At 37.2% G+C, this 21,891-nt stretch overlaps 1 protein-coding gene across 5 annotated transcripts in view; it reads right to left on the minus strand.

The window, feature by feature from the left end:
* Nucleotides 1–21,891, minus strand: part of STK39 (serine/threonine kinase 39) — a 102,200-nt gene that overhangs the window by 48,854 nt on the left and 31,455 nt on the right. For all 5 annotated transcript variants that reach the window (XM_033007892.2, XM_033007893.2, XM_033007891.2 and 2 more), the window contains 5 exons: nt 19,892–20,001; nt 19,693–19,794; nt 19,366–19,499; nt 15,961–16,009; nt 15,789–15,854 (listed from right to left, as the gene is read on the minus strand). In XM_033007892.2, coding sequence (XP_032863783.2) covers nt 15,789–15,854; nt 15,961–16,009; nt 19,366–19,499; nt 19,693–19,794; nt 19,892–20,001 — 461 coding nt within the window. The remainder of the gene's footprint in view (nt 1–15,788; nt 15,855–15,960; nt 16,010–19,365; nt 19,500–19,692; nt 19,795–19,891; nt 20,002–21,891) is intronic.

Here is a 21,891-nt window from a genome sequence, read left to right on the forward strand (position 1 = left end):
CAATAAGACCATCAAGATATTTTCAAACAGCAAAGATATTTCTACTCCAATTCTGACAGACAATGCAACACGACAAACGCCTCAGAGGGCATCTCGAGTCTCAGTTAAAGAATCTCTTGTATTTCTGACAGAGTTCGACTCCCAGCTCTACTCAATAAAAGTGTTTTTTGAAATGTATGTTGAAGATACACTTCACAAGTATGGACATTAAGTTTTTCTATCCTCAAAATAAAGTGTTAAAGGAAACTAATGTGAATAAACAGTGTCAAGCATATGCAAGACAGACTGTTCAACCCAACTTCTAATATTACCCTGGGAGGGAAAAGAATTACCTGAAGACAAGAAGGAAGGAAATTCAAACCATGCTTATCTTGGAGACTTGAAGACATAACTTCGGAATGAGTACTGCACAGCTCTCAAAGGACAGTATACAATGATCAAGAAACAAAGAAAACCCAGACTTCATGCCCTATTTATCAACTCTCAATGAGATTCAATGACACTTTATCCTTGAGAGAACAGATAAACCTCTCTTCTGATTTTATTTTACAATCAAGTATAGCATTTCCCTCTGTTCTGGTTTTGGCTTGGATAGAGTTCATTTCCTTCACAGTAGCTAGTATTGGGCTGTGGTTTGGATTTGTGCTGAAAACAGTGCTGATAATACAGGGATGCTCTCATTACTGCTGAGCAGTACTTACAGAGAGCCAAGGCCTTTTCTGCTCCTCACACTGCCCCACCAGCGAGCAGGCTGGGGGTGCACAAGAAGTTGGGAGGAGACACAGCTGGGACAGCTAACCCCAACTGACCAAAGGGATGTTCCATATCATATGATATCATGCTCAGCATATAAAGCTGGGGGAAGAAAAAGGAAGGAAGTCATGGCATTTGTCTTCCCAAGTAACCATTACACATAATGGAGTCCTGTTTTCCTGGAGATGGCTGAACACCTGCCTGCCAATAGGAAGTGGTGAATGAATTCCTTGTTTTGCTTTGCTTGTGTGTGTGGCTTTGGCTTTACCTTTTAAACTGTTTTTGTCTCAACCCATGAGTTTTCTCACTTTTACTCTTCCGATTTTCTTCCCCATCCCACTGGTGGGGAATGACAGAACACCTGTATGGCGCTTAGTTGTTGGCTGGGGTTCAACCATGACACCCTCATATGAACTGTCCTTCAAAAATGCACTGTGTGCTTCCTGATTCATACTATCTCAAACTCCTGTTAACTACACATAGACAGCTAAAGTGCCTTCTTTCTATGGGAGATTTTTAAGACTTTAAACGTTATTTGGCAACTGCAACCACGTTTTCTATCATAATGACATACTGATTGTAAATTCATGATTCTGCCTGCTGGAGGGAAGACATATCTGCAGACCTCCATATGCAAGCCTGAAATTATCAGTGGACTTCAGTTCAACTTCCCAATCTCTCTTGTGTCAGTGCTGAAATTAGCAGAAAAGTCCAACAACGTGAGAATGGATGCTCATCCTCAAATGCCATTAGCAATTAGTGTGACAGGTAGTTTGAATTCCACATTCATTCAGATCCAGTTTGCTCCAGACTGGTTTGTTCCAACCAAATGGTAAATGACCTTTCATTAGTTTTTTTACAAGCTAGCGTAGGAGGAGTTGTCTTGAGTGATACTAGCCTATGACCAAAATTAGTTTCTGAAGTGCTGGATAAACAGGGAAGAAAAGGCAAATGGAAGGGAAGAACAACAGTCTTAACACTGATCCTAGCAAGACTATACAACACAGATTGTCTTTGGAATATTGTAAATATTTGAAATTTCATTACTGGTTGTCATTTGAGATACTACTAGAAGACTTATATCAAGGGCAGCATGCTTGCATTTCACCCCAATGATTACAATATTACAGCATTATAACATTTGAGAATATTCTATGTATTTCTCCTGATACGGGCCTCCCATTTTACATAAGGAAATAAAGCAGCAGACATATGAAGTATTTTACCCAAGGCCACAAATCAAATCCGAGACAGAACATGCAACTGAAACAAATTTCTTGTATCTCTGCAAAAATAAGGAGTAAGTTCTTTTATATTGCATGTGGTAGCTATACAAATGCAATTTCTCCATCAGCTTTAGTCAAAATACACAGCACATAGTTTTTTATGCTAGGATCATATCTCTCAGTAAATGTTTCAGAGGGAAAGGGAAACAAGTTAAAACAATTCTAATTTAGATTTTACTGTTTTAAAAACCTAAATGCTCCTTCCAAAATAGGAAATAAACTGAATCATAACTTTAGCTAATAAAGAAAACAATGAAAGTCTTCAGTCTTAAAAGACAACACATATAAGAAAACATGTTTCACATAATTCAGAAGAGCACCAGGGAATAAAAGATTAATTTGAATGACTGGCATTTAAACTGCACCCAACAAAAAAAACCAGCTCAGAACATTGCAATCTACAACCAAAAGCAATTTGCAGGAGGAAGAACTTAACAAGCCAGTGCCAACATTATCATAGCTGTGGAAGAAAAACATTATGAACATCAGCTACAACAGAGAATGCTTGGACAATTTAGTGAGTGAAAAAAAAAAATTACTACCACAAAAATATTAAGCATTATATTATTATTATTGTTATATATGTTGTTGCTGGTTCAGGCTCACTCCAGTATACACCAGAGTTACAAAGATTTAAGAATAAATTAAGCTGCTGACAGAACTATCTGTCCTCACCCTTTTAAAGAAGGATACAGATAATTTAACATTCCCAGCCAACAATAGCATGCATCAGCTTTCCAGGAGAATGTCTGCTTAACCGGATGAACAGGGCAACTGTAAATCCAGTCCATCAAAGGTTAGCCCAAATTAGGCTGACAGAGAGAGAACTCCAGCATCAGAACACAGAAGCTGCCCACATTTCCCAAAGCTTGATAAAAAGCAGGCTACAGCATAAGGAAGTAAAACATAAATTGTTGTCTTCTAGGCACTGATGTGCTTGCTATATGTAGATGTTAGAGACTGGGGAAAGAAAAATCTATTATTCATCATAGATTCTTTTGCTTCTGCAGTCTCTTTACAAGTTTATTTTTGTAGGGTGACAAAGAAGGGAATAAACATTTTCTGAATATTAAGATATTTCTACTTCCTTATTCACAACTACTCAAAACAGCGAAGAACTGGGCCCACTTACAGTGACTAATTCTAAAAACTATAAAAAGGACATGCCGTGGGATACCAACGCATACAAGCGTAAAACATTACTGCAGTTCATACATGGTACAGCACTAGACAGTACATGGTACAGTAAGAGTAATATTATGCATCTATTGTCTTTTCCTCATTCTACAAGACGATGACTGAACCTGTAATCTTGAATTTCATACTATCTCAATTATGTGGGTTATTCCTATTAAAGTCTCTGGCAACTGAATATTGTGGATGAAGTTTTGGGTAGGTTTATTACATTCTTAACTCTGCTCCACAAAAGAGTATGGTGAACTTAAAGTATGATAAATAAGATGCATTTGTGTAAGCAAAATTTATGGCATTACTGAGCATTAAACATTCAAACATGGAAGGTGCCTTGCTGCCCACCATACATAGGTAACTTACATTTGGGCTCTAATTTGTTCCTAAATTCCTGATGAGGCTCATATGTGTAGATCCCATCATTTAAAACACACCTGCAAAAATCTTTGTGGAACCCTGACACTGCTTCCTATTAATCTCTAACTAGAAAACAGTCAGTGCTGTTCTCCATATTTTGCATTTGCATATCTACAGAAGGCAGGCGTTTTTTTGGTTTGTTTTTTTTCGGGGGGGGGGGGGGGGGGGGGGGAGTGTTGGGGGTGTTTTTTGTGGTATTTTTGGTTTGGTTTGGTTTTTTTTTGCTGTTAAACACACACATCCTTCTGGAAATACTGCAGTCCAACAAATCAACTAGCTTGGCTTTTTCTGGAGATAAAATTGTCTTTTCTTTTACCACTGATGCCCTTCAGCTATATCTGCTAGTACAGTATGCAAGATATACACAATCCCACATGCCCTAGAGAGCAGGAATGACAAGGTGGTTATTTAAACACCTCATCTTTTTTATTTTATGTAGTCTCTCCTAATAAAAGCCCAGATTTGACTTTCAGGCAGAAAAGAGAAAGACCAGTCAACTGATGCTATATATCTTCACCTTCCCCTAAGACTGTAGTAATGGTTCTTTGTAAGAGACAGGACTCCCCTGTTACACAGATCCCAGAAGCTCTTACAGAAGAGATACTCTGAATTACTCTTTAAAGTGCCAGTATTACTTGATAACTGATAAGGTGAGGTTTTCTGGATCCCCAATCCCTTCCCCCTAACCCCCTTTTTCTTACATCTTTTTTATTTTTTTTGGTTAATCAGAACTTCACTTCTCATGCAACTTCATAAGAAGTATTTACAATGTCAGTTACTATGCCGGTTATTTTATTGAAAGAACAGTGATGAGAAATAGAACATTATTGAACACAGTTCTGGTTTTAGCACATTTTGCTCTGTGTATTTTTCCCTCCAGAAAAACAGACCAGTTCCTTCCATACACATCTTAAGGCTGTAAGCAATCAGATTTTATAATTTTTACCTTTAGCCATCTTGCAAACCTTTCCTGAATGTTTCCTAAAATACAAAACCAAATTTCAATCCTCACCCCATGCATTTATTTGCATTCCAATGCAACAAAGGAAATCAGCATATTATCACATTTATCCAACCACGGCACAAGCCTTTTGCTTAAAACAGTTACACATTTAATCACAGCTTAACACTTGAGGTAAAAAGCAGACCATGGAGAAGTCACTTTTCACAAAATATATATATGTATTCATGCAAAAAGAACATTAGTCTTTTTGCATAAGAACACCTACACTGTAATCATATTTTTGGAAAACAACAAAAAAAAAAAAAAATTGAGGCCAAGAGCATGAATTCCCACATGTACACACCATCCTTTGTTCAATAGTTGAGGCATTTCCTCAAGACAAGACTAGTCCCCATCTACTCCAGTCTCGCAGGTCATGTGAACATCCTAATCCCTTCACTGTTGGTTATTCTTAAATTCTCCTGAGTTCATTATAATGCAAACTCTCATTTTTATTCTGATGCGAGTCACAAAAATTCTGTAAACCTGAATGTGCTTTATGCAACTGGGGACCTTGTTTCTTCTCACCATGACTTATGCACACTATCATTATTAATGGGATGCACCACTACCTTCCTAAAAATAACACTTTGGCATTTCTGCTTTGTAAGACTCAAGAGGTGTTAAGATATCACAGTAATGTGGTGTTAGCACCCCTTCCCCTTAAGCCACTCAGGATACTGCAAATACAATCATGGGAAAAAAACCCTTCCTCTTAGCCTTTCTTTGTTTTTCTCCTACTTGGAAAATAAGTTAGGCAGAATTTTATGTGTTTCAAATGAATATGAAACAGGGCAGGTTTTGTCTTTTTTTGTTTGGTTGTTTTTTTTGTTAGGTTGGGGTTTTTTTGTTTGGTTGGGGTTTTTTTGTTTGGTTTTCATTTTTAAAGCGCAGGTAGGCATAAGCCACTGCTTCGACAGCAAGAACTTAATCTGGCATAGAAACTAGTTCTGGGATAACTGCAAGTGTCTGGTTCTGAAAGGCCAATAATCTTAAACTCCCATCTCAGGATAACAATTGAGATGTGCAAGTCATCACTAAGGACTACATAAGCCCCCTTTCCTTTGCAAGAACTGTGAAGGTTGGTTGCATTACACCTTTCAAGGTATGAAGAGATTCAAGTCCTCTACTTCACTGCCCACAACCACATGACACAAACTCTCCTGAGGAAAAAATTCATGTATGCAGAAAAGGATAGATAAGGTTTGTCACGAACCCTGAAAATTTACAGAAGTTACCATTCATACTCCACATCAAATTAATGGTTACTGCTTCTCTACATTGTACAGCCATGCTTAGGTTTTGTCCAAATTGCTGACTGAAAGGACACAGATGATTTACGGCTTTGCAGTTCCGGAAAAATGTCAGTAGACACTTCTGGTATGTATATTCCATATGTGAAACAACAGAACTTTTTGACTGAAGAACATAGGGAAGCACTTAGAAAGCAAACACATTATTTCGTTTATTTTGTGTACTCATCTCCCATGCTCTAAAGCCTCAGTCTGAAGGGTTTGAATTTCAGTATTCCAAGGTGACCTTACTGTGGGAGAAGAGGTGTCATTAGAACTTCAGATGGTATATCCTGAGTCAGTAAAAACAAGAGCAGAGAATATTCTGGTGTGCATATATCTATATCGATATAGATATATCTGTTATCTCACTAGAAAGATCCAGGAACATCAAATCCTTCAATTCCAAGTCAAATACAACTGGTGTCTGCAAAACATGGCAACACTGAGAGAAACTGTTATCTCATTTAAAATTTCACATTAGAATAATGGCCAGTAATATTTCATTTACATCAGGTTCAAGCTTTCATAAGTCATGTTTTGATTTCACAATAGTTTTCTTCAAAAATTTAAACTGAACATCTGTTGGTATTATTAAAATATAGAGAGAGAGCTACCCAGCACATCCTTCCAAAGCAGCTGTTTATTTGCTCTGAAGCATGCAATGTCATGCTTATGGAACATTTGTAATTACCTTCAATGAAATAAATCAATATGGAAAAATCTGAGTCGCTGATGCAAAATTGTAAATATTTGTTTCTTTCTTAACGCAGTACAAAGTATGAAAAAAACTGAAGTATCAGAAGTATCAAAAACTGAAAAGGCACCTAAGTCATATATGAATTGGAAATACAGGAATCTTCACCATTTTTGTGTAAATTACAACTTCTACTCACTATTGGAATAAATTACACTTGCAACTTAAAGTCAAGAAATGCAAGATCATTACATTTTCTTTCCTGAAAGAGTACTGCAAAAGGAGACTGGTAATTCTGCACTGAATAGGAGTATTTCAGTTCTCAACTGGTTCTTGAAGAGCACCCTTTTTTAAAGGATAATGCAGCACAAGTCAACAAAGAACAGAAATCTGTTCAAAACAAAACCAAACCAAAACAAAACAAAAACAAAAACCACAAAAACAAACAAACAAAAAAACCCACACATAAAACCCCCACCATTTTCTTTAAGTATTTATGACGCTGGTTTGTTTTTATAGCCAATAGCAAACAGTATTATGTGCACATGATGACTGTGGGCAGGGCCAACAATTGAGAAGACTGCCATGAAATCTTACCTACACTCACAGTTCAGAAATGGAATACAATGGATTGATCAGTGAGAGGAAAAAGCTATTAAAAGCTGAAGGGAGAGGAGAAGAGGAAGCACACTCCTGCATCTCTAGAGGAAATGCTGAAAAATGGGTTACAGATGCTCAGTGTACCAACTCTCCACCCACTCTGGAGGGTTCCCTGTCCAAAACCCTCCTCCTTTCAGTCTTTCATCAAGTCTTCTCTTGCAGGGATAGTACTGTTCAGAGACAGCGAAATGTAGCAGCTCAAACTAGAGACACTATTTTGTCACATAAACATCTTGTAAACAAGTGCACGTAATTCCCTGCACTCTTAATTCTGCTTTCTAAAACCATGAAGTTTTACATACATACTGCAACATACTTATTACTTCTGCTCCAAAATCTGAACCTGATTTTGTTTTGAGAAATTCCAGTTTTGCAGAAATCCCAGTAGCATGGCAAATATGCAAGTTTACTTATTCACTATAATTTTTGCTTTTCAGACATTATTTCTGCATTTATTAGTTCCACTACATAAATTTCATTACTGAATGTTATTAACTGCAAATAATTCTTTAATTCACATTTTAACAATAGTCCTTTCAGGCATGAATGTGTACCTGTGCTGAGGAAAATGTTTTCAATTAATGGTGCAGAGGAGTTGCACTGTTTCTCAAAAGCAACACTTCACCTCAAAAACAAGGAATCTCAAATGGGCTATCAGGCATGACCCAATGCCTAATTCATATATGCAGAGGGAGGCTCTTTTCATTCTTTTCTCTGCCTGGTCCCCTCCACCTCCCCAGTCAAATTAAGGTGCTAAGGTCAAGAAGGTACCTGCAGGAATCAAAGGAAGCCAATCAGAAATCGAGAAATTGGCGAAGTAACTTGATGCTCCGGAAGATTAAGAAAGATAACCAGAAGCTCTAAAGATCTGGATCTTTATCTTTCCTGGCTACTCAGATAAATGGGCATCTGGAATGTGAATCACTACTAAAAGACTTTCTGTTGGAGAGATCACTGGATCCTCTATTTATAATAAGCATCTTCCAGTTCCATCATCCAAGCTGTTTAACTTGCTTAAAATGACCAGAGAGGAAAAGAAAGAAGGCAAATACAGCCTCACATAAAGCTTTCATTACTCAGCAGTAGAAGACTCATCGTAAGGTGGGTATCCTGGGCTACATCAAGAGAAGTGTGGCCAGCAGGTCAAGAGAGGTGATTCTCCCCATCTACTCTGTTCTTTTGACACCCCACCTGGAGAAAGTACTGCATCCAGCTCTGGGGCCCCCAACATAAGAAGAACATGGACTTATTGGAGCCTGTCCAAAGGAGGCAGAGAAGATGATCAGGGGGCCGGAGCACCTACCTTATGAGGACAGGCTGAGAGAGTTGGGGTTGTTCAGCCTGGAGACCTTATAGAGGCCTTCCAGTGCTTAAAGGAGGCTACAGGAAAGATGGGGAGGGACTCTTTATCAGGGAGTGTAGTGACAGGATGAGGGGTGATGGTTTTAAACTGAAATACGGTAGATTTAGGTAAGATGTAAGGAAGAAATTCTTTACTGTGATGATGGTGAGGCCCTGGCACAGGTTGCCCAGAGCAGCTGTGGCTGCCCCCGCCCTGGCAGGGCTCAAGGCCAGGTTGGACGGGGCTTTGAGCAGCCTGGTCTGGTGGAAGGTGTCCCTGCCCATGGCAGGGGGGTTGGAACTGGATGATATTTAAGGTCCCTTCCAAGCCAGAACATTCAATGATTCTATTCTTTCACTGCCAGCAATATGGTCACCTTAAAGATTTTTTAGGAAAACAGTCTACTACTGTAGAATTCAAAGAAGAATTTACTATTATTTTGACTTATTTTCAGTCTCAAAGGCTTGAAAATACCATTTGAAGGTGAAATTCTGTTTTGTTTCCTTTTCTATTTTTTAAAAGGTTTTCATTTATTTATGCACAGAATAAAAACCACTGTAATATACATTCTTCATTCCATACAGATTTTCAAGAGACCTAAGCTTATTCAAGACATTTTAAAAGAAATAAAGGCAATCAAAATGAAAATTTGACTGCAGTTCTCTAAAAAGTTCCAAATTAACATGAAAATAACAAACAAACCTGAAATTGTTATTAAATCCGATTTTATAAAACCCCAGTGTTTATATTTTACTTAGCTATCAAGAAGCATGCATTCAAATAGGCTATAGCATTTAAAGTCACTGACCTAGAGCTGCTTCTAACTGAGCAATGCTCTCCCAGTCTGTGTGTCTTCACAGCTGAGGAAGGACTGAACCCTGCTTGCTGCACTGTGCGTTAGATACAGCTGCCCTCTGCTGTCTATGACCCACACAGCACAGCTAGGATCTACATATCTTTGTAATCCAGTTGATGTTTTCTCCCTTTTATTTCATATACTATGTAAACTTTACTTTATTCAAACTGCAGATGTGCAGTTTGAATAATCTTGTGAAGCTGCTTTTCAGTGCTAACCAGAAACTGGAATCTGCGTATGAACTATGACTATTCCAGTCCATCTTGCTGCTTAAAAGGAAGCCTTGAACTACTTGTTCTGATTAAAACCTTAAAGTTTTCATACAGCCATAATTTTAACTTCTTGAGCCAAGAGCACTTTTCAGCTAAATTAAGTCCCCCATAATGCCACAGAGCAGCACAATCTCAAGGATGTTCTGCTTCACCTGAACGTCCTTTGCAGTTCTCCCCAGGAGCTTCAAGAATTTCATCAGTGCCAAAACAAATTGCATGCAATTTTTTTTTTGTGTTAAACATCTAAAAGCTCCATAAGGTCTAACCAGGAAAATTTATTTACTTTTCACTTTCTTCAGAGTGCTGGGCCTGGGATCTTCCCCCTGCCACCCGCTTCAATTTATTTTTTTTAGAACTAGGAAGTCTAAAAATTTAACTTCTCCATACAGAAGCAAAAATTCTCAACACAGCTATTCCATTAGTCTTTCAGCAATTGGTAACAGATGGCGACACTGCTTCTGAGCCACCTTGCATTTCCAGAATCCTCTTTGTAATTCATCTCCCTGCACAACCTTCCTGACAACCTTCCCAAAAATGTACAAAATGACAAGTAGCACACACTTCCACATCCTCCCAGAACTCCTCATTACTTTTATGAACAAAGACAGGCAAAAAGGCTTTTTCTACCACCTTGCTCAAGAGACCACAGTGGGAAACCTTGTGACACTAAGGTGACCCTAGCAAGCCAGTTGCAGCTGCCTGCATTGACAAAATACTGATTTGGCCTATAGACACAGCACAGATTTAATAACAACTAATTCGACTGAGTCACTTTCAACTCAGGACACAGTTTAAATTCCAAGAGAGGCCATCTGGTTTTAGATGTCATACATGTGAAGTGTTTGAGGCTTTGTTTCTCAGAAGGCAAATACGTAAAACCAGCACCTTCTTGCACATTCTCAGCAAGAGTCAGAAAACTAAATCATTAAAAAACAGAACAATAAAATAGAATTAACTTCTGGTTAGTTACAAGACTTAATTCCTGATCAAAGAATCTACCACCAGCATCATACGCACCTGGACTTCCTTTATCTTGTCTTGAGTCTTTAACCAGGACTCCTTCAACAGCACCTTTAAGAATAGACTACACTTGCATTTCACAGTAACGAAACCATCCTCCAGTACTGAAAATTTCAACAGCTTAGATCAATGCCAAATATCTAAAGCTACTGGTCTAATCAGAAAAGTTGTCTCATTATACACCAACCTCATGTTAGTCCATGTTCTAGATATTTTTGAAGAAGTCAACAGGTCACGAAAATAACATTAGCTAATGAGCAGATCAATGCTGTTACACAAAAGGCAGTGACTCATTCACCACATTAATGGATTTTGAAGTTGAATCATGATAGCCCATGAACTGGAAAACACTATCCAATACAGGAGAGCACTACTTTTTAATGATTAAGATGAATCACATGTGAGCTTTTAAATCCTGCTAAAACAAGTAATGCAAGTCATTGTAGAAATGCTTATGGCCACCTGAAGTACAAAAGACACTCAGCTGAGTCAACTATTCCATAGTTTCTTTTAAAGCTCAGCTATTCCGTACTAGAGTAGCTCCATTTGAGAGGCACAAAATTCAGCCTCACAAACTCCAGAGATGGGTAAAAGCATCATATAAAAGGATAGAAAAACGCATATACTATATGAATTACAAACTCATATATTGTATGAATTTCTTTGTATCTTATGGCACAACTGCATTTAAGTATACCTGGCAGAAATGCTGACAGCAATCTTTTTCTTTATCTGAAATGTTAAAACAAAGCTGATTCAACTGCATGTACCTGCCCCTTAAAACACCTTCCACTTCTACTATCCACTAACACAGGCACTACACTTTCTGATTACATGAATTTTTGTCAAATTTACATTTTATGGAAAAAGTGTCTCAATTTTTACTTGCAACAACCTCTTGAAAATAAACAAAAAGCCCAACATATTCTGAAGGCCAATTTATCTTTTATTTTTTATAGTAATATCCATCAATATAAAAACAGTTGTACAATTTTTTTCATTTGTAGCAGCATTCTGGGTAAACAGAACAATTAATCCTCAGTGATGGAAGGGCCTCCCACACACAAAGTCTTGCCAAATACATACTTCCATTTCAACTGCTGTTTTCCAGAAAAAGTGTTCCAGTATACCACCTGTCCCTTCTCTTTATACATCAGCAATAATGAAATAAGCATTTCTTAAAGTGTAAAGAACCATAGCAATGAATATACATTATTCTTAATAATCTGAGCTCAAACTAACGTTGCGCTCTGATTTTCTGGAGTCCAGCTGCACTAACACTCATTATTGATGAGGTGTATCTATCAGACTAAATCCATTACTGAAACAAAGAAATGTTGCATATGTATGTCTTGCTGAGGGCAACTCTTAGAGCTGCCCAAGAAATCTGGGATCTAATGATATTTTCCTCATTAAATGTAGGGGGTTGTTAATTTCTTCTACTGGGTAACGTGATAATTTCCCTAAATTAGCTGTACTACAGAAGTAGAATTCCAACCCATCAGTAAGGGTATTTCTATTGAAGTTTTAATAAAAACTGGTATCATTTACACTAACCATCTCTTTATAATGTCACAGGTTTTTCCCAGTAACTTGCAACTCTGAGCTCAAGAGCTTCTATTAACAGTGCAGAGCTATACTACCTTCCCCAAAACAGAATTCAAGCCCAATTATTATTCAGATTTTTTTTTTTTTTTACTAGCAGCACTTCAGACAGCAATAAAATGAAATGCAGATACATGGTTTTTCTCTGTTCACTTTGTAGAGGTGGCAGTCATGCAAAACATCTTCAAAATTAAAGAAACAGGATTATAAAACCGCAAAATTGACCCAGGGCCTTTGGGCATACAGAGTACTTACAGTTATAATTAATTTTTTAGTGTGACAAGATTGCAAAACTAACTGTGGAACTGGAAACTGTTTCCAATTTCCTCTATTCCAATACAGCAATGCTAATCACAAATGAAATGACTTAGCATTCAGTTCAAAATTAAAACTACTTCAACATGTGCTAATAAATAGTGTATCTAAACTCTTGCTAAGCTGTTGTATAACTGGGGTGTACACAGCCCTGATCCAAGCAGGACTGGGCAGGCTGCTCTACCATCACACCACCTAACAAGGCAGAGGCTGCAAGCAGGGCTCTCACATTTCTGTCAATGACAGAAGTGCAGCTTCAGAGTGTGTCCCCTGCTTACCATATTGCACTGAGCTTGGACCATTCACCACAGCCTTTTTTCCAGTTCTTCCTGACAGCAGCAATGCTCTCACAAGTATGTAGTCACCTTAATGAAACCCAGAATTTCCAGGAAAAAGTTGCACGGTTTAGCACTAGTTTCTGTGGATCAGTACCAGTATATACTTAAGCAGGTTCTGCACAGTAATAAGCAAGACATGTTCCTCCTAGACAATTCCAGGAGTGTTTCAGAATTATCTTTAATTACTAGGATTGGGCCAGGAAGAAGGGCATCATTTCAAAATTAGCAGAATTAAAAACAAAGAAAGAAACATTGGGACAGGGGGAATACATGGACAAATATGTAGTTTGTAACTCTGATGGTAAACAGTATTTTAAACACACAAAGTAGGTGTTGTTTAAACATCAAATTGGGTTTTAAAACACGACACATCTTTACAGCATCAAATGTTTTCCTCACACATACAAGACCATGTGTCCCTGCTTTCAGGATTTCACAAACAGACCTGAACTCATATTTAGCCAAAACAGTTGCCACGTATAAGCTGTAAAGACAGAAGCAAAATATCAGCACATTATATCAGGAGAAAATAATTTAAAATTAAAACTAAACTAAGGCTAGAGCTCTGAGCAACAAGGCAAAGTAATTATGTATGTGGTAAATGCAAGAAAAATTAAATTACTGCAGGACAGATCGGACATCTGTGCTAGCAGCGGTGTTACAGATCATTAGTTATAGGCATTTCACACCAAGTGCTACAGAAGATAATTTAAGCAGTGATGACACCAGCTCCTTCCCTTCTGTTGCCCTAGTGACATTCTTTTTTCCATTACAGGGGTTACTTGGTCCAAGAGTGACCTCCTAGACATTGTACATGCTAATGTTTGAGCAACCAAATTCTACTCACACAATCTTTTTTAAATAAAAACCCCTAATTTTAATATGAAAATACATTTCTGTTTTATAGTATCTTAAAACAACAGTTACATGCAAAGTTTTAACAAGTGAATTAAGTTTTAAGTCCCTAATGAAATTTAATATTGTGTCCTTTAAAAATATAAATAGCTTAGCATTTTCACTAGTTAAAACCTAAATATTTTTTCCATTTATGCTGTAGTTAAAAGGCCTATCAATTTGTGTCTAGCACTGTGCAGCTTTGACTTCTTAAGAATCACTCCTCTTCCAAATTAGAAATAATTGTCTAAAAAGTCATTCAGAAAACTATTTCTGATGGTGTATGGGAGGCTACCATACATTCATTTTGCAATTCCAGGTGTGAAGTTATTTAAAGAAATAAGTATATGTCGGTATATATAGGAGTTGACATACAGTCTGTAAAGCTGACCTCAGGGCACAGGTGGGAGCTCAACTGCATGAGGCACATGCTCTGTCAGAAACCTAGCTGGTATTGGAAACATGCTTAAATTACTCATGTATGGCCCAAGTCATAAAAAACAAACGGCAACGATTTCTGCGCACCCCCCCACCCCCCCTCCCGCCCCGGCGGCTGGATAATTTTTTATATGGGCATTGCTGCCACCACACGGCCAAACAACTGAAGTACTTCTACCTTTCCTCTGTACCTTGCAGATGCTAACCTGCTCAGCATGCTACCCCTTCTACAAGCCCTCTCATTCCAGCTTTCTACTCCAACCTCCCAAAGTCCCATCATTGCCACTCATTTCTCAAATTACTTCCACCTAAAAGAAGATCAGAAGGATCTTAAAGCATTCAGATCTTGTTGACAGTCTCTTCCAAGTATAAGCCACCAGCTGTTGGAACATTTCAGTGTTGTAGAATTATGCTGAACCAATATCCACAAAGACAACAGAAAAATCTTACAAGTGACAGTCCAGGTAACTGAAGCCTAACTGATGTGCCAACAAAGGCCGAAACAGTTCCTTCCCTGAAGGATGCTCCCCAAAACATCCTCCCAGAAAGCCTGCTTTTAGAAAACTGGACTCAGCACACTAGCTTGTCAGCAGCAGAGGCTCAGCAATCTCCGAGCTGGTTCCTCATAATGAAGAGACATGGTGAGTTTAGTCACCACAGAAAGGGAGTGCCACAATTTCTCACACACGATAAGCTGGATCCTACATTCATTCCTGTTTATTAGCTCTTGTGAACAATGGCTTGCTTCATACTTAAGTTTTAAAATACTTACCTGTTAAGCCTATTAAGATTTTTTTTTTTTTTTCAGTTCTGCTGCACATCACCTGGTAAGCTCATTTACACAAGTGCCAAAGTCACCACAGAAATACCAGCATATGCCATAGCTGAGGGTTTAACTTCCATCACCTGTAGGATAAGGCTCCACTGGTCTGAGTAACTCTGCAGCACTCTTGCAGAGTTTGGAGCCAATTTCCACACATTTGGACATCACATTTGAAATAATCCAAAGAACCAGGCAGTCCTCAATAAATACAATTTATGGTATCTTCACCCTTTCTCTAGGTGATCAATTAAGAAATGAATTCTACAGTTTATGAACCTATATGCTTGCAGATCACTTTTTATTTTGCACAACCATTTTACCTGTAGCTTTCTAAAAGGGAGCGGGGAAAAAAATCATATCATGTATGATGACAAATACCATATATCATTTAGGCAAGGCCTGAAAGGAAGTGAAAATGCCTCAAGGCTTCCTGGAGAAAGCTAGGCTGCAGAAACCATTCAACAGTCACTATCTTTGAAGGACTGCATAAGATAATCGTTTAGACAGTCAACTAAAATGTAAGGCAACTGAACAGTCCCTGCTTTCTCTTGTATACCAGTCATGAAAAAGATCTGAATACACTCACCTTTTTTGCTCTTTGTGCTATATTAGGTGTTCTAGTGAGAAGCTTTTCAATCAGGTATTCTCTATTCTGCAAAATCAACATTTGGTAAGTTAAAAATCAATACAACAAAAGAAAAAATTTCATGTAGATTTTAAGGCAGAGCAAAATTTACTCGTAGGGTTAAACGTTTTACCTTGGCTTTCTGGAAAAATTTGCATTTTAAAAGTTCTGCTGCTGTGGGCCTGAAAGATCAATAATAAATTAGAACAGAAAACAAAGACCCCTCTCAGTGAATACAGTACAAGACGTTAGTTAAATGGTACGTCTCTAATACTTTTGAATTAGTACTGTATGAATGGGGAATGAATGATAAAAGCTACCGAATTAATTCACACATACTCACTTACCACACATGAAAAAATTAAGCCTCTCTACAGCAAAAATACCAAAAAAAAAAGGAAAAAAAAAAAATCAGTCTCTAAGTTGCCAATTTCCACCCCTCCCCCCTTTTTCTTTCAACACAAATGCTTTTTAATTTTAAAGCAAACAAAAGAAAGAGTCAGGTATCGTGTTCTTCCCCAGGCGACTATGAATGCAACTGAACTTTGCTCCACAGCAATGAAAGAATAATTACATTTTCCAAACAGTAGAATCAGTACCTGCTACCGGCATTTTTTTACCTCATTGATGTCAGCAGGTATTCACAAGAAACTATACTGACACTATTAACATGATGCATAAACCAAAAAGAGTCATCATGAGCACCTTCCAACCAAATGGACAAATAAAAATGAAAGCAACAGTGGTAAAGTCGAAACCTTGACATTTCACTTTTACTTGCAGTTCTGTTCAAGTCTCTCTCTTCCCATCATCACCAAGTTTATATTTTTGACATTTTCAGCAGGTCAGCACAATCTCACAACTACTAAAGCGATTCTAACAGCAGGATTTGTCTCTTGTAGCTTCAGAGATCAAAAAAGCTACCTATCTAGCCAAAGACAGACACTGGTACTGAAGCAGGCTCGAGAGAAAGCAAAGCACCTCTTGGGATGAAATAAAATTCTCCAAGTTCTTTTCATCCTTTCCATTCGGAGCCCATACCACTATCCAAGACTAATTTTCACATGGCTAAATTTAAGGAAGCTGAAATCTCCAAGATTCATAATTTCTAAATGAACAGAAGCAACATCTGCTATAGTTTTCCATTTGAATTAAAGGAAGAGATTGGATATAACACAAACTAGATAAGACAGTGGAAAGCTTCAATTTGGAAAATTTCAGTCTCAAAAACAAACAAAGAAATTTGATCTAGTTGATTTCTCTGAGGACACATCTGAAGAGTAAGTGAAAAGAGTAGTAGTAAGTAGTGTGTATGTACACATCAGTTCACTCCCACTAGAAATAATGAAACAGCTCCTGACATCAACAAAAAGCATCCAATTTAGACACAAACAGTAGTTCCATGGAGCACTACTTGCTTCCCCTCCAAAGCACCAAACTCTACAACAAAGCAGGTCTTATTAGTGGTATTGTGGAGACCACCAGGTTTAGCAGTAATTCACGCATAAACCTTGGATGAGCAAAAAGGAAGGGGAATGTTTAAAAATAAAAGCTATTTTTGTGTCAAAGTTTTAAACTTCTATTTCAAATTAACTCTTAACTTTAAGACAAGTTTCAGTGTTCCAGTACTACCACATCTCATAACAGGGATATGCACAGTTAAAGCTAGGTTATTAGTAGTTTTATCCAAACTAGTGCTCTCTATTCCTCTACCATTAATTATGCCAGACGCTTCTGGACATGTTTCCTGGGCCTGTTTTCCACACAGGCCATGGCAGTGAATTGCAGCTGAGCACTGTAAGCAGCATCCTTGACACTGGAGAGAGAGAGAAATACCCACACACAGATCCCCAAAAGAAAAACATCATGGTCTGAGACAACAGTAGTACAATGCCAGTCGTACAGTAAGTCACAAAGAGCAGGCACTTCTTCCACAATTGACACGACTACTCTGGAGGTATCTCTGTGCAAAACTAAATGCTGGCTTGGAGGAAACACAAAAAAACAGAGATGACTCCACAATATACAGACCCTCACTCCTCAGCTAAGGTAACTGGCACACAGGTCTAATCACCTATCTGCTGGTCTAACTGTTCAATTCAAGGCAATCCTGAGTATGAAACTACTGCACGTGTTTAAAACGTCAGTGCAATAAATTAGCATAATTAGTTTAAACACTAATGTTTCAACATTGATGTCATAACTACAGATCAGGTAATAGCATTATGTATTCAATGAGATAAGGAAAACCATTTTAATTATTTACTTCTCATGGTTTCATACCAATTCAGTCCTGACCTGGAAATTGCTAGACACTGGAAACTAAAAGAAGCCTCATTATCCAGAACACATTTCATTCTCATCTGTAAGCAGCCAAACTGCAGTGTTAAGCTTAAAGCATCAGGACTTGCTACTAAGACCACCAATTTTAAAGGGTTTGGGAATCTGAAAACAGTACACAAATGATCCTTCAGTGAAAAAAAAAAAATAATTTGAAGGATTTCAAGAATAAAGATGTTGCCACAATCTTTTCTTCTTATTTATACTTGTTCTTTAGTATTGTTGCTGTCACCTTTTCAGCTTTACTCCCTACAATATCCTGGACTTAAGTTAGTGTAACATCAGTGAAGAGAAGTACACACCATAAAAGACCCACACATCACTCAATCAGGATTGCTCTTTCAGAAAATCTTTCTTCCCAGAAATATCAGCTCTGAAACTCTTAAAAAAAGTGATATATTAAATACTCTTAGGAAATAATATTATTTCGAATGTGCTTTCTCCAACTGTTTAGTAAAAGACACCTACAAAAATGGATCTGCATAAAGATGAAAAAGGATAAATAAATTAATCCTTCTGGGAACTTGGGACCTCAACAATAGTTTTGGAATAGATGTTTAATATTTTCATCACCTTGGCTACCCCATTCACAAAACACAGCAAGAAAGAACAAATCACAAAGATACTATGCCACGCCATTGCCTACATAAACATGAGGAAAACCCTAAACAAGCTTGGAGCCCCTAACTTCACAGTAAAAAGTAAATACCTCGTAAGTTATTTTCTCTGGAAATATCCAAGTGAAAGGCAATACTAAGCTTATGTCACAAAATGGGAAAAAAATAGCATAAAATCATGTATGTATTTTTAATTTATTTTATAAGCCAAGAGACTGATATGTTTGGTTACCAACAGTTCTGTCTGATCAATCTGAACAGTCTTGTTAAGAGTTATGCACTATATCAAGATTTGTATCTTGCCTCAGATGAGAAATTAAGATGTAGAGCAAGGACTTCTGTTTGATCAGAGTTTAATTCAACACTATATTTAAGTACAAATAAATTAGGTTAACAACCCAGAAGAAGAAAATTTATGTGACAATTAAGAGGCAATTTCTTCTCCCCAGATGAAGATGACTGAAGGCTGCTATTTACAAAATTCAAATCATACACTTAAAGATCCTGTTTAAATACAAGAACTTTAAGTCGCCTGTGTATTTAAAAAAATAATTCTACTGCACATGGCGATAATGACCTACCTTTTAGAAGGATCTTTTTGAAGGCATAATGAAATTAGTTTCCTAAAGGATTTGCCATACTTTTTCATCATTTCTTTGTCCTCTACACCTGTCTCTAAGGTGGGAGGGTCATTTTGAAGTGTCAACATTAACACCTACAGTAAACCCAAACAAAGAGGTAGTGTAAGTAAAATCAATTCAAAACACGCAGAAATTAAAACAGAAAAAATATTTCACAGAATACATCTATTTAAATATCGAGTTGCTATTGAAAATTAAGTAGCACTATCTATCTAGCAGCATCAGTAATACAGTTGATGGTATTAAGTAATACAAAATGACGTTTACTTTCATAGGAGGGTATTTGTGATAAGGTGCTGCTCCTGTTGCTAACTCAATGGCTGTTATCCCAAAACTCCACATATCAGCCTTGAAGTCATAACCTCGCACCTGGAATAGAACCAGAAAGGAAAAACAAGGTGGCAACATCTCAAGTTCCAAAAATCAAAGACTGAAAATATTACTTTTTTTTTAACATTAGGAATACCTGTTCCATTACTTCAGGGGCCATCCAACATGGAGTACCAACAAATGTTTTCCTTACTTTGTTACGAGTAACATCACCTCCTGTTGCCAAAAATGCACTAACGCCAAAATCTGGGAAAGGTAAAAAAAAAAGTCAAAATCTGTTAAACTACCAGTAACACAGCAAAAGTTTTACACTTTAGAAATTAAGTAAATTCATAACTGTCTATTTACAGAAACACTCCACTTCTGAGCTTAACTTTGTTTCATGGCACACTGTTCTTAACACTCTACCATCTAGTCCATAGCATTTAATCGGTGAGATCTGCACTAGGACACCCTCAAGTTTAACCTCCTAGCATATGCTTTGCTGAATAAGGTTACAAAGGACTCCAGTACATCTGTCACTTAAGGTTTCCAAATGTGCATTTTGAGCCAAGGTTTGAAAGGTTTGCATCAGCTACTGTTCAAAAGGAGCTGCTTCTGTATAGCTACTAAATTTGAATGCAATTTGAACAAGAGGGGATACTATATATAATTTAAACACTGATGGAGATCTGACAAGTCAAAGATAATCAGCGAAGTGATCAACAATATATATTTTTTAAAGCAGGCCAGGACATGAACAGTTTTTCCCAAATTCCAAAATATCAAAACACCTTAGTTTTCTGCTAACCTGTTACTACATCAGTGACAGTTGTATGGGAGAGGTACAGGATAAATGGAAGACAGAAGATCAGATTACCAATGTGTGGAGAAATATTGTCATCTTTAATAGAGCTATATAAAGAGTATTTTAGACTGTGCTATTTACAATCCAGTTATACTGAAATCAAGCAGTTTACTATAGACCTACTTCAATTTTTATTTTTCTACAGTTTTCCTATTGTTCCCTGACTTTAACATTGGAAAAAAAAAATAGTAATGACAGAAAAATGTAGTTTTATCATTACTCTCCACTAAACAACCATAAAGCAACACAGACTCAAATTCTGGACCTCCTCTACATCACTAAAACACACAGAAATATGGCAGACAAGTAAGAAGCAAGCTTCAAGCAATATTCTTTAATTTTTCCTGCAGTTTGCCTGATGAATAAAAACTTTTTTTTTTTTTTCCCAAATCTGTATGTCATAGAATAGACAGGTTTTGTTTGTATTTCTGAAAAGCATGAACAGCCTCAGAAACACCTGCTTCTAAGTTTTTAATGCCCTAAAAATCAATGCTGGTATTAGTGAGTTTTCTGAAGAGGAACTATTGTATATAAGTAAAGGCTGGATAGGCAGAAATAAAAAATAAATAAATTCATAAAGGAGAGATATGGAAAATAATTTATGTCCTTTCAATACCAAAGATAAATAGTTTGTATTGGACAATTGTACACAGATCACAGATCCTTTCAGGAACTTGGATACACAGCTGAAATCCTGACCTAATCTTTCCTCCCCTACTGCTGTTCCTCCCTATTAACATAAATTTTGAAAAGAACAACAAACAACAGATATAAATGGGTAAGGGAGGACAATGAAAAAAAAAAAAAAAGGAAAAAACTCAAAAACTAAGTAAAATCTCTTCTTACATCAGCTTCAAAATGAAATATTGCAACACCTCACTAAGAAAATTGTGATGAGTATTTAAGTCAAGCGAACATTTCACTATAATACTAGTCACACATTGTTGTATGCTTACAGATAGAAAGAGCACTTTGATAGCTACTCAGTAGAAACAATACATTAATTTCCCATCTCAGACATAGCTTTCACAAATACAGGTTATTTTAGAGAAGACATGACCTACAGTGGTCTAAGCTTTCTATCACATAGGAGGCAAAGTACTATTGACAACAAGTTACATAAAGAGGAAAGGGAAATGTATTACAAGGAAGGAGCTGAACAATTCAACAGTGTTTGGCACCAAAAGTCACAGCTAATACCAAAGAAAAGATAAATTTAATGAAGAGCCCTGATTTAACTGTATTAGTAAAGGATTCTGAAATCAAAGGAAACAGAGCTGCCCAAATAA

The sequence above is a fragment of the Tyto alba genome, unplaced genomic scaffold (assembly GCF_018691265.1).
Source record: "Tyto alba isolate M040663 unplaced genomic scaffold, T.alba_DEE_v4.0 Super-Scaffold_7, whole genome shotgun sequence".
NCBI classification, from domain to species: Eukaryota; Metazoa; Chordata; class Aves; order Strigiformes; family Tytonidae; genus Tyto; species Tyto alba.